A 14,168-nucleotide genomic window follows, 5' to 3' on the forward strand; every position below is an offset into this window, starting at 1 on the left:
CATTTAAATGGCCTAATCAAAACCTACACCAGCCCAGACGTCTGACAAAACTTGAAAGCTGGTGGTGTTCCTGCACACTCTATATGAACAAAGTGAGTTTGAGCTAACTGCAAAGAAGAGATGCAAAATGTGGGTCTCTGTATGTAGCAAAGACATTCCCAGTAGCTTCTACAAAGTATTGACCCATGTGGACTGATTGCCAATACACAACCCATAAAAATGCTTTGAAATATTTTTTTTTTACATTATAACCCAACTTTTTGTTGGAATCTGAATGAAGTACAATAAAGTATGTGGTTATGAAGTAACAGAAAAGTAATATAGTACAAAGGGTATGAGTACGTTTGAAATCAGTATACAGAATGAAAAGTTTCTTAATATGGAATCCAGATCAAAACAGTAGGAAAAGTAAAGAGAAATTAGGGGGGGAGTCGGATGAAGGTATAACGATGTGTAGGATGTTGAGAGGTGATCAGGCGCAAAAGAGACAAGAGGGAGATGAAGCTGCTCTTTAATCAGTGAGGGGCCACATGGAGGCGGGCCGAGGTGCCCACTGTAATCCGATACACGCTCACGAGCGCACGGCGGGCACGCGCGCCGAAACAGGGTGAACTGAGTGAGCAGTCCCGTTCACTRCCACAAACCCGGAGGAGAACGGTGGGGAAGGAGCGCGCTGCCGGAGCCTGCCTGCCGGGAGAGAGAGACACACAGAGGCACACGGGCTGCTGCTGCTGCTGCTRCTGCTGCTACTGCGCGTAAAGAGGAGGAGCGGAGGGAGTGGACTGAAGAGCAGAGGGCTGCAGCGGAGAGACGCACAGCTTTCAAGGAGGAGGAGAAGTGGAGACGAACCACGTTTATTTTCTCCGGAGCAGTTTTACGCACGGGAACTGGATCTGCGCCTTATGAGAAATACATTTTTCATTGGCCTGAGAAATAACTGCTGTTGGGGCAGAACATAAAAAGGGAACATTAAAAAATGAGAACCTGCCCTTTTTCAGTAGAGTTGTAAACGAAGGTTTAATATGTTTGCAGACCACTTTTTGTTTTAAATTTTCGTTATTTTCTTACACTCCTTTTGGTTCGACTTGAGCACCAAGTTCGAATTTTGTTTCTTTTTAATTTTAATTTGATTTGAGTGTCTCTTCTGTCCAAGACCTGCTCCAACACACGYTTTGACTCTGTGGGACACCCTTACCCGGACTGTGCGCACCAACATGGATTTCGCCGGGATAAAACCGTGTTTGCAGTTCAAATCCTACAGATTTTATGCTTTTGTGCTGCATTAACTGCGGTTTTGTGGCGAAAAGAAGCTGTGACAATAACTCACATGAACTGTGTAAAAGAGCCAAAACCGTATTTCTTGGAGAGCTGCAACCCGGCGTTTGGATTGTGATTGTTAACCCTGAAGGCACTGTGGGAAAAGGACGGGGAAGTTTATTACCGGAACACTTTATTTTTAATACAAACCAAATAAACCAAAAAAAGGAGAGTGCTTTTCATTTTTCTTCTGGTTTCTCAACACATTGAGGGRAAAGATGGATTCATATTTATGGCTGTGTGGATGTATTCTGCCGCTTCTTTTGCCTTCAGCAGTAAAAGCTGACGACGGAGGTAAGTTTGACACCTTTGTCTCCCGCGTAAATCCATGTGTCTCCCTCGGGTTTACATGATGATCTAACCGCTCTTTTGAAAGGGAGCAGTGAGTTAAAAGACACAAAACAAAACAAAAAAAACTCCACTGCGATCTGTGAGGCACCAGAAAATGGGATGAAATGAAAGTCAGTTGTGATTAAAATTCATTTCTTACAAYACATCAGCCTCCAACTCATTTAAAATATGCTTTTTGTAACAGAATAGTCTATTTAGTATAACTTGAATACAATTAAGAGGAAAGTGGTCGATTTTTTAAAATTATTATTTGTCTCATTCTGTTCCAGTGCAAACAGTTTGCACCGCTACATCATGGAGACATAGAAGTAAAATCTCAACAACCTTCATCTGTGATCAGTTGAATAACCTGTAAGCCATGATGCAGGTTTAGAGGGAGGCTGGTTGCTTCCGTCCKCTGCTGCTCTCRGCGCGTCCAGGAATGGATTGTGCGCTGATCTTGAATGGCATCTTATTCCATCTAATTTTTTTCCTTAAAGCCCTCTTTTTAGTCGGGTTCYCCCATGTCGCCAATAATAMAAAAMCAAATCCACCACAATATAGCGTTAGGAGCGAGTGATGCTGTCAGCGTTCACATCCTGATCAGAGTTTTACGTCCTCATTTGTGCTGACGCGATCTTGATTCCTCGAAAGTTATCCTAACAGTCTGAAAACTGAACGGCAACTTTCAAAACTTATTTTTCAAATCTGGAGCTACTATATTCATTTTCACAGCCAGGTCTGCAGAGAGGTGCTGGTGAAGCTGGCTGGTTTTACTGTCTCCTGCTGGCGGAGGTCAGCTGCGCTCCGACACCGCTTGTCTGGTCTTCAAAGCCAGTTCGACTCCCGAATTTCACTTTTTTTATGCACAGTCGTTTCTGAGAGGCGCAACMMAACCTCTCCTCATCAGACGTGCGTGCATTGACCGTGCATTTTCACGTGTACATCGTTTTACGCACAACGAATCTTAGGCACCAGATTTCCAGGTCCGAGCAGCTTTTMTGTCCTCATGATACCAGATCAGTAGCCACTTGTTTTAGTCGCTCTGCTTCTACAGGTGTGAACTTTTTATGCGCTTTAGAGTAATGAAAAAAACTAAACAAAACRTCAATTTAGCGGGGAATAAAAAAAATAAAGAATACTTCTTCATTTGAGATTACGTATGAGTATATTTTTATCTATTTGGTAATAAATGTGAGTATTTCAAAACGGACTCTTTATGATAACGCTTTCAGGTTCATGTGGGTAACTATGGAGAAACAAGTCGATTGTTGTAGAGAAGGACCTTTCAGTATTTTTGAAGGTTTTATTAAAAGCTCCCCTGTCAGAGGAACTTTTAAGGATTTGAAAACTTTGGTACCCCGTCTGTCAAATGTTTTCTTTTTTTTTTTTCCTTTTTCTTTTTTAAAGTTAGTCAGAATTTACAGAAACCTTTAATGTGTTTAAGATATTAAAATTAATCTGTTTGGATAGAAATTTCTTATTTTCTCACCATGCTTAGATATAAAACATTCTTACAACTTATTAGTAACCGACAAGAAAAAAAATACATACATTTTCTGTTTTTCTGTAAAGGACCTGTTGTTTAGAGCCTTTCTGGCTGAATTAGAGAATTAGAGATGCACAGATCCTGCTTTTACTGACCGGTTCTGATTTTAGGTTTTGTCTCATATGCCGACCCCCGATTTGGCGCGATTCAGATTTAGTTTTCTATGTACTGTAACACAAAAAGATTACAAATACTACATAATAGGGCTTTGAATCCAACTTAAAGTAGGACTTTCGATGTAGTTTGTGACACTTATTACTCAGCATGCTTTTGGCTGAGCTTGTGCTTGTTTTGGATGCATTCAATGAATAGGGTGGGGGGATAAATCKGATTTCTCATTAGATGCCGATCATAAAGGWAACAATGGCCGATTTCTGGCACACTGACTGCATCTGGAAACAGAATATCTGCTGACATGAGATGAAACTTTTCCCCGTAGCTTCCCTCCAGCTCTCCCCCCGTGGCACTCAGTTGAGCATCCAGATCTTCTGCAGGATGAAGCTTCCTCAGCACTAAACTTTTAAAGATGCCTTTCCTTTGCTGCTTCCCGAGAGATGAGCGAGGAAGACACAGAGAGACGTGAAAGTGTATATATTATATATTTATATGTAAATATAAAGCAGGAGGAGATGGAAGTAGAGAAAAGAGGAAGTAACAGAGACGGAAACAGACACGGGGAAGCAGCAGTAAAGAAGCGATCCTAACGGAAGAGAGATTTTTAGCCTCGCTGTTTGATCCTGTTTCTTCATTCCGTTTGATCGCAGCTGCGCCTGGAAGGGAGATAAACGGACATAATTGGCCACTCAAGACCAGCTGTCTGCCTCTATAGTGTCTCCACTGAAATATGCTGGATGATGAAACAGGATCACCGCCATATACACAGTGTTAGAAGTGCTCCAGCAAATTGCCCACAGGTAGAACTCAGGCTTGAATTATGTTATTAATATAATTGATATGATTGCTCCCACCCAACTTAGGGCCATTTTATAAGTCTAAAGTGGACGGGGAGCAAGCAACTCCACATACATACATGAGGTCGGATGTTTCATCTGTTTTGAGTTGTTTTCTTCTTGTATTGCAGCTGTAAAATACCCAAAGCAATTATTTACTGCCGCTTAGGCTTAAGGAAAACCTTTATGATCAGTGTTTAATATGACCTCAAGGTTTAAACCTACTTGTGGGTTCAGTTTGTTATAATTAATTATTACATCAGGCTGAGTCAGAGGGCTCTGTAAGCCATCAATAAAACAAATTATCCATTTCACTTGTTCGACTAATGAGCTTTTGCCCATTTTAGCGGCCTGCCACAAACATACAGTGCTTTTCCAAAGACACCCTTTATGTAATTTGCCATGTTACAAATGCCAACTGAAGTGAAATTTAGTAGGATTTTTAAGCCTTTCAGTGCCAAACTGGTGTTATTGCTGGACTTGGGTTTGGATTTGTCTTTGTTCTTTGCTTTGGTTCTTCTGGTTTTGGGTTATCTTTGTGTTTTGTTCTGATTATTATTATAATTAGCCAATGTTGTTGTCTTTTTAACTCGTGTCTCTCACAGCTTCTGTGAATTCAGTGTAACACTCTTGACCTTGGTCCCACTAATGGCCTCCCCAGCATTTAAAAATCCCCTTTTTTCAGTCAGTTCTTTGCCAGTTCTCTGTTCTGCTGCAATGCATGTTCTTCTTGTGTTCCTCACTGGTTTTGGTCTCTCTTTTGTGTTTTGCACATGTGCTTGTAAATTTGCTTAATTTTGTTATTTCCCTAAAGTTCCCCAACTGGAATGATTCATGACAAGTAGCGTATAATTGTGAAGTGGAATGAAAAGGATGGTTTTTAAAACTATGCAAAACAATCTCTTTTTTTTTGGATACCAGTTTTGCACATCTAAAGACAGAGATTTCAAAATTGTCTTTGGAAATAAAAACAAGCTCAATTAGTGTGCATAAACAGCAGTGGGCCCTTTGAATGCATGAATAGTTTCAGATGTTTTGCACCCTAACAGGATTTCTTTAACCTGATTTAGCTTTTAACCACCTATGGTTTTCTGTGCACCTGCTGCATGATGCTGCCACCGCTATGTGCCAAAGCGCATTGTACAGTGTCAGCTTAGATGAGTGTAATTCTGTGAGGTATGTTCATACCCTAGGGTATTGTTTTATAGTCTAAGCCTGCTTTAAAATTCATCTCAACATTATCTCTAGTTGAGCTGACATACAAAAAATTTTATGTATGTATATCAGTTTTCATGATCCTGTATTCTCAAAAAGGTTTTTTTTTTTTACCAAATGACTAAAGCAACAGGTTGCATTGAATTTTATTTAGAGGTATGACAATAAAATTAGCTAATTTGCTCTAATTTTTGGGGTTTTATTTATAAATCAAGTTGAAGACCTTGACAAATTTTCCAAGTTTTTACTAATATTCTCCACTTTCAGCCAATTTTCACTCAAAAGTCCAGTAAAAACATTGACATTTGGAGATGTAATGTATAAAATGTGGAATAGTTCAAGGACCTGAATGCTTTCGCACATCATTCATCTCCTCAGAGTTTAGCTGAAAATACTGAAAACATTCCAGCCGTTTGAATTGAATTTGGATAAATAATTTCAATAACTTTTGATTTAAGGAAGGCTTTTAACACAGTAAATGAAAATATGTTCTACGTAGACAATTAGCAGGTGACATTAGAAGGCGTTTCTGTAAGCATTGCATATTTCCCTGGATATCTCGCAATTGTCTCTTGAGATGTTTTTCATTACGGCTGCATTGTCAGACGTGTTGATTCACAGGTGCAGAGGGTAGGAAGGCATAAAATACAATCTATTTACAATGACTTACCTGGAGGAATTGTAAACTTTGCTCCCAGCAGAGCGCACCGAAACAATGGAGCAGTAAAAACAGAGCATGAGGGAAGGAGGAGAAAATATAAGCAGCGTGAAAAATCTTGAGTGTTTCAGGGTATAAAAGAGGGAGGTAAAGGGAAGAAACAGAGGCAGGGGGAGAGGAAGAGAGAGTGGGAGTATTATAGGGCGTTAGAGTAACAAGAGGAGAGCAGCTGGGTGTGAAGCAGTAGTTGAGTGGAGCCACCTGCAGTAAACCAATCCAGATTTATTCCCCTCCTCTGCTGAGCTCAGGAGGGTTTCTGGCCAAGGTGGGGCATTAAATACACTCTGATTATGATGTATGGAAGGTGGACGACTCAGATTTATGCCTAAACATAAGATTTAATTCACATTTTTATCCAATGGATTMTATTATTTACAGGACTACTCTTCGTATTTCTACTGTTAACAGTTAGCACTTTCTTTATGTATAGTTTTTGCAGAATTGAGGACAAATTAAACATTTCTACATTTCAGTGAAAATTGGGTTCAGGTCATTCTCTGCCACAACTGAGTGAGCAGGTGACTTTGCTGGAGACTTTCCTTGGATTTTGGTTTAATTATCAAGCAGCAAGGAGGAAGCAGGTGTTTTCCACCAGGTTTTAGGATTAACAGTGATCGTCTTTCATCTGTTTTCCTCAAATGATGATTTTACAAAGATTTATTTTCTCCTATTTTCCTGAAGTCACATGCAAGCAGTCTAAAACACTCAGAAAAATCACAGCTTTTTGCCCAAACCATGTATCCGCAGTATTTAGCTTTTATATATGACTACATTCACATAGAAATGCGAAAAAAATCAAATTCTTTTTTTCGCCCATATGTGAACCATATTTTTCATTCTGAACGGCCCAATCCAGATCTTCTTACCCCCACAAAAAATATGATGTGTGTCACTTTCAAATGTGGTACTAAATTGAATACGTATTGAATAGTTTTAAAAACATCTGCAGTCTGAACGGTCATTGCACCTTTTATCCAACCTGTAYGYCATTGACGTGACACGTGTCATGATTCTTCACCAGAAGAAGCCAGATGTGGTAAATCCAGATGTAAACAATGGGTGAAGCATCACTATTAGTTGTGCTTTCTTTTTCTGTCCTCYCGTTGTTTTGAACAATGTCAGCTTTCATTGTGCAACAACTTCAAAATGGWTCCTAAGACGATGACATCGAATATTACTTCTAAACAGTGCACTGATGTGTGACTTCTGCCCATCCGGGTTGCTTTAGGGTCATAAATGRCTTTTGGGTTCCAGTAACAAAGCAGAATTGACCATGGTACAAGACAACAAGTACAAGATGGAAACCCGAATGTCTCCAGTCTCTCTGACTTCTCTTCCAAATCCATTCCTACAAGAAAAATATTGTCCATYCAATGCATTTTCTGTCTACCTTGAGGCCTTTTCCCAGKTRGATGTGTCCAGAAAATTGCGAAAGGAAAGTATCCATTAGCCAGTCCAATTAAAGGCCCCAACCACCTTTACTGATGGCCTTTGATGGAAATAACCATTACCAACAGAGTTCTTCATCTTTATTTCTGAGCCCTCCACCCTATAAAGGCAGCTAATTTCAGTAACTTATATCTGAAATGCTGTTTACTCTTTTATGACCCAAGTTGAGGGCTAGAATGTAGTCTAACCTGTTAAAGAGAGGGCRTCGCTTTGTGGCTTTCTTCACTACTCGCATTACTGCAGAGAAGGCATCAATCGTCTATCCATCTCCTGCTATTACCCGTGAACAAGACACCAAGATACTTAAACTCTTCAATGTGATGCAGTGACTGACCCTGGCCAGAGCATTCCTGCTCATTTCAGCTGCTTCACACCACTCTGCTGCTTGCTGAAGGTCACGGCCTGAAGATACCAGCGGATGAGATGAGACCCTGAGGTCCCCAACCGTGACCAGAGTCCATGCATGAACAGCACAAACAAAATTGGGGATAAAAGGGAACCATGATGGGGTCCAAACCACAGGACACAAGTCTTGCTTTAATAAGAGAAGAGTGCTCTTTCAATCTTCTGAAATAACATTGACTAATAACGTAGGGGGACTGGAATTAGAGGGGGGTGTTTTAGTAGCATCAACAACATAGTTCACAAAGAGTGAATAAAATTTAAGCCAATTATCCTTTGGCACATTTCTCTCTGCGTTTCTCTCACGTAAAAAAAAAGAGAAAGGACAATTAGGGTGTCCAGCAGGATGTTCTAATTACAGTTATCATGTCATTAGTAAACTGTTAGCATTCTCGTSTGTTTATTGGCCGTGTGTAATCACTACAGTAATTATAGAAAATGGGGAGAGCGGCGCGTCGAGTTGTGTTTGTCCACTTGTAAAGAAAAAATATCCTCAGATGGCAGCCGAGATCACGCAAATCCTTCAAATTGGGATATTTGCCTTTTCCTCGCTTCTTCAAAACCTTCGCACACAAAGAAGAATGTTTGTGTAATCGAGTCTGTGCACAAGCCAAGTCCCTGGAGAGTCGGCAGGGTGGTGCGAGGCCACAGGTTGTTTTCCTTTTTCTCTCTCTCTTCACGCTGAATCATCTTGTTGTTTTCCCCTCCTTTCACGCCACTTCACTTCGTCTCTAATAGCGCTCTCTGTCTCTTTTTCCACACATCCCTCTGTCAGTGTTTTCTCCCTCACCCCGGCTTAAGAAAGCTCCCTCACCTCCTGTTCTTCTCGCTCCGACACGGTGGGAAATCTCTTTACTGTTTCAGCCACTCTTTGTGTTTTTCTCTTTCTGCCTATTCTCTCTGACTCTGTCAATCTATGTTTTCTCACACTTGTTGGAAATCCATTCACGCGATTTGTTAGACACTCTCATTCATACACTTCTGAGAAGCCTGATGTGGAGCATTAAACACGCTGCCTTGAATGTGATTCCAATCACTTAAAGGAGTACACCAGATAAACCGTCCATTGATGTTTGCATATTCTTTCCGTAATCAGGATCCAAGAAGAATAGGAAGGCGATAGCAGGCTGTATGCTAATGATTGGAAATCAGAACTTGAATCTTCAAATAATATGTCATCTAACTGAACCATGTTACCATTAGAAGTTGGAACCTGTGGGATTGGCAAATTGTTGTCAATTATAAATTGTCAATCTAAGCTGTTGATTTTCTTCTCTTCTGTCATCAATGTGAATATTTTACACTAAGGGTCCATTCTCACCAGCCCCGTTTAGTCCACACTTATTAAACTCTACTGGAAAATTTGTTTGGGGATGTAAAACATTTTAACAAATATATAAATCTTTAATGTAGAAAGATTTATATATGTAGAAAGATGTCCTGCAATGAAAGGAAAGGAAAAACATCCCAATACCTTGGCAAGAATGGCAGTAATAGAAATAAATACAATGTATATCTTAAAAGACAACTGAAGAAGTATTAAATTAACAAAGTCACGCATTTAGGATGTAACTAAATGTGATGTAAGACCTAGTACAGAAATTCAAGATAAACGTCTTTTTAGTACCATTTAAGATCTTTGAACACCATGTATCTATATAGCACTAAAAGTAAAAAACTTGAGAATAATATAGAAATTATAGTGTGACTCATGAAGCACCGCAAGTTTTAGCTTCTATTTTTTAATTTTTAGTTGCTTTGCTATTAAATGCCAGAATTCTTTGAAAAATAAATTAGGAATTCAAACTCATTTTTGGATCCAACTCTGATGTAAAATGTAACTTCAAGGTTTGTCATACCATTTATATTGCAGTCATTTGAACAATATTTACCATTTCATTTAATGCCCAGTCTCTGGAGGTCATGACATGACTGCTATGTGCTCAGGACCAATCATTGTACAGTTATGGAGACATATACAAACTTCTGTAATCACAGACTTTTTCATAAATTTTCATATGCAGGCTATTTTCTCCTTCCAACTTTTCTAAGGACATAMGTGGCTCAAAACRTTTTCTATGAGTTTTTGTTTAATYGTGAAGTCTRTTAGAGTAACATATCCCTCTGTTGTCTTTGGTAAAATGTATATTACACATTCAGCTCGAACATAAATGTTAGTGAGTAGAGTTGCTTTGTAGATTTTTATTAAGAGTCTGTTACCATTTAAGCAGACGTGAACAAATTACCCATTACTAATCTGTTCTAACAAACGCTGTCACTTGTTTTCAAAGTAGTTTTGGCACTGAACTTGTATTTATCACTGTTTTCTTCTCATTAGAGTGTCATTTTGGATTAGAATCCCCTATAACTTGAAAGGCTTGCTCCTCTGTCAGTAATTTTTTTCTCCATTACACACTCAGTTTTATTTTTTATGACTCATTTTGTCTCCCTTTCCCCCCTCGCTGTGTTTAGTCTCAGATCCTTTGTAGTTTTCTCCCTGTCATCATTCTCTGTCTTTTATCCACACTCACTTGGTAGATTTCCACTGTGTGTTAAAGCAGAACACCTGGAGAACACAGCCCCACCTGTTTGTGTGTGTTTGTGTCTGTGCCAATATAAGTGTGTGTGTGTGTGTGTGTGTGTGTGTGTGTGTGTGTGTGTGTGTGTGTGCGTGTGTGTGCGTGTGTGTGCGTGTGTGTACGTAGGTTATTTTTTTTGTCCAGTGAGCTTTTTTGAGTTGCTGACTTTCTCCTTTTTGATGAGAGACAGATGTTCTTGGATTACTTTCCCTTTCTGACATTCATCCTCCTCTGACTTCTATTACTTCTCTTTAGCCTCTGTTTTTTATTTTATATCAAACTTTTCTTATAAGAAATAAACTTTTGAAAAAGTATTGAACTTTTTCACATTTTCTGACATTACAGCTACACATTTCAGGGTATGTCATTCAGTGTTTATGCAAGTTTTTTGGGGTTTTTTCAATTACAACTTTAAAAAATCGGTTGTRCATTTCTGCAACAGCAATTGTCTTGCAACTTTTGAACGCATCTCAACTCCAGCAAACATGAATACAATGGCTGAATTCTGCTGATGGGTCACTACTTTGATACTATCCTGCATAGATGCAGGATATAATTAGAATTATTAGAACCATAACCTTTTGTAGCCTGTAGCAGTTTTGTTGAAGTCCATTCATTTTCCATCTTCCTTGCTAAACAATAGCATTTCCACATAACATTTTACAACTAGACCAAAAAGTTAAGTTTTGCTCTGGTCTGCCCAACAGTGATCAATTATTTCTTGGTATTTATGCATTTKTCTTGTGATATTTCCATTTTCAGAAGATGGAGTTAGAGTTCAGGTTTCAAGTTTATTTGTGTAGAACATGTCAGCAACAAGAGTGCTTTAGATCAGCGTTTCCAACACTGGTCCTCAAGGCACACTGACCTGCATGTTTTAGACGTTGCCCTCCTTCAGCACACATGATTTCAATTGATGGCTGATTAAAAGGGTTTTGCTGAATTGCAATCATCTGAATGGGGTGTGTTGAAGCAGGGGAACATCTAAAAGATGCAGGTCAGTGTGCCTTGAGGACCAGGGTTGGGAAACACTGCTTTAGATCATAAAAACATCATGCAGTCACCAACTGTGAAACAATCAATAAACATTACATTTTGTCAAATGCGATCAATACACATCAACTATGTTGATCAGTGTCCCATTTACTACTAATCAGATGCAAATAAAAGCTGAATGTCCACACTTTGGCTTTTATTTTTAAAATGTTTTGAAAACCATTAACATGTACTTTCCAGTTCCTGGTTATGCAGTAATTTGTACTGGTCTATGATTTTAAATCACTTTGAAGTTTGTGGTTGTAATATGTCAAGTTGTGAAAAAGTTTAACGGTTATTAATAGTTTTAAGGCTTGTTATTCATGTAGCAAAAGTTGTAGACCTCAACTGGTCTCCTGGGCACCATTTAAGGTCAGAATAATGAGAATTTATGACTCACTGTGCTGTTTGGATTATCGGGGCCAGAGCTGGTGGACAGTAGGTTTACAGCCTTCTACTTAACTAGCTTTCTGGTGTGGTGGGGGAAAAACATTTTTTTTTTTTTCATGAATTAAACACCCACTGTTGATAATGCTTTCATTATGGGGTCAGGCTGATGGAAATAAATGCGGATTTTGGCACATTTACTAAGTTCATGCAGGCTAGCGAATCGATTTCTGTGCTCTGAAAGTGTCTGTTTTGACTCAAATCGGACGAAGCTGGAAGTGAGCTCAGAAACAAGGTCAGAGCATTTGCATTTGGTGCCAAAAAACAAGGATCTACCTCATTTGAAAGAAGGAACGTCATGAGTTTATTTTCATATGACTTCCACTGAGAATATGCGACTCATTTCTGCACTGAGACATCTGTGTGTGTGTGTGTGTGTTGAGGTTTGCACTTGTGGGGAAAAGTTGCTGAATAGGTGTTATCAGGATGCAATACCAAACACGGCAGAGAGCCATAAATAATGCAGTGACCTGTCTTATATCCCTGCTTGACTGCTTAGCACCATTTACCGCCACTTATCTTGCTTGTGTGTTTGTCTGCATGTGTGTGTGCGTGCGTGTGTGTGTGTGTGTGGTCTGAATCCAGTGATGTCTAAGCCAGACGAGGATAAGCGATGTTCAGCGGTTTTTGTTTGCACATTTGTTGTGAATATGTGGTCTAAATACAAACCTCTCCCTGATGATCTCCACATGCTCCTGTGGTTTGGAAGGGAAAAATAGCTGTGTTGTGTGAAAATGAGGGTCAACGGGAGGGAAGTGTTTATGGAAGGGACGGAAGCTGAAACAAAGAAGAATTTTGGGTTTTCATGTGGTTTCCTTGGCCTTATAAAAGTCAGAGAGGGATGCTGCACACGTCTAAAAGCACAGTTAAAGTGTGAGTACTTTTTTGCTGTTTGATCATTCTTGGCATGATCTGAGGTTTTTTTTTTTTGCCAGATCAGCATCTCCTCCTTACAGCATGCAGATCTCAGATCTTTTGTGTAGAATACAAATTAGAATTCTAATTGATTTTGTGTTGGAAGCTGTGCTTACATGCTTGATTCTCCTCATTTACTCTAACAAAACATGTCTCACTCTCCTCGTTCTCTTTGCATAGGATGCATAACAAAAGTATTCACACCCCTGAACTTGTATTTTATTGTTATTTAATGTGATRGACTGAGACAAAACAGCACATAGCAAAATGTAATTCCTTGATTTTTTTAGAAATCTGAAAAGTGTGGCRTGCGTTTACTGTATACCCGCAGTAAACCCATTTCTCTGATACTTTTAAATTTAATCTAGTGCAACTAATAGAAAACATCTAGGTTTACTTGTAGAGCACCAATCACATATAGGGTGATTGTTTTGTATCATATTAAAGGAACTGAAAAGATGACAATTGCATTAAAAGCAAGCAACACTTTCAAAGAACAATAGCAAAATGTTGACAAATAAATAAAAAGTCTTAAAATGTTAAGTTTTAAAATATTTTACTTGAGTGGTAAAGCTGCACTATGAAATAATGATTAATTGCTCATTTAAGAGAGCCAGAAGTTCCCACTTACATCATGTTTTAGGTAGTTAGTTCCAGAGCCTTATGATAKAAACTARATACTACCTCTTCTSRTCCTGGGAGAACAGAATACAGGTCTCACATGAGTCCTTATATCACTGCAGAGGCTCTGCKTATGTCAAAAAATGTTATTWAAAAATTTCTTGAAGGTWTTTTTTTATTTTTATTATTATGGCCCTAATACTCATGCCTTATGGAATTTTACAGGCTTTAAAGTTTTAAGTTCTATCCTTGGATAACCAGAGAGTCGGTCCATTTTCCTGGTTTTGTTCAGCATTTTGGCAGTAGTGTTTTAGACCAGTGGTCCCCAACCCCCGGTGCCGGTCCGTGGACCAATTGGTACCGGGCCACGCAAGAAATAGTTAAATATTTCCGTTTTATGTATTATTTGAGTCTGGAGGATCTTTTATTTTGAAAATCCTTTAACCGGATTCTCTCGGTTACGCGCCAACACTGAGGCCACAAGCAGCAAAATGATTAAGAAACAGATCAGATGTCTTTGGAAAGTTTTTTTGCAAAGGGGAAAAGGCCCAGAGAAGAGACAGGAGAATGGATTTATCCCGGACCGGTAGGTGAGTCCCACGTTACAAGCCCGCTCTGCGTAACATGCGGCGACCGGCTGC

At 39.2% G+C, this 14,168-nt stretch overlaps 1 protein-coding gene across 1 annotated transcript in view; it reads left to right on the forward strand.

Moving 5' to 3' along the window:
* Nucleotides 1-1,381: 1,381 nt before the first annotated feature.
* Nucleotides 1,382-14,168, forward strand: part of LOC103460449 (neuropilin-2-like) — a 124,752-nt gene continuing 111,965 nt past the window's right edge. Inside the window, exon 1 of the mRNA XM_008402625.2 lies at nt 1,382-1,611. Coding sequence (XP_008400847.2) covers nt 1,536-1,611 — 76 coding nt within the window. The 5' untranslated portion in view covers nt 1,382-1,535. The remainder of the gene's footprint in view (nt 1,612-14,168) is intronic.

The sequence above is a fragment of the Poecilia reticulata genome, linkage group LG2 (genome assembly GCF_000633615.1).
Source record: "Poecilia reticulata strain Guanapo linkage group LG2, Guppy_female_1.0+MT, whole genome shotgun sequence".
NCBI lineage: Eukaryota > Metazoa > Chordata > Actinopteri > Cyprinodontiformes > Poeciliidae > Poecilia > Poecilia reticulata.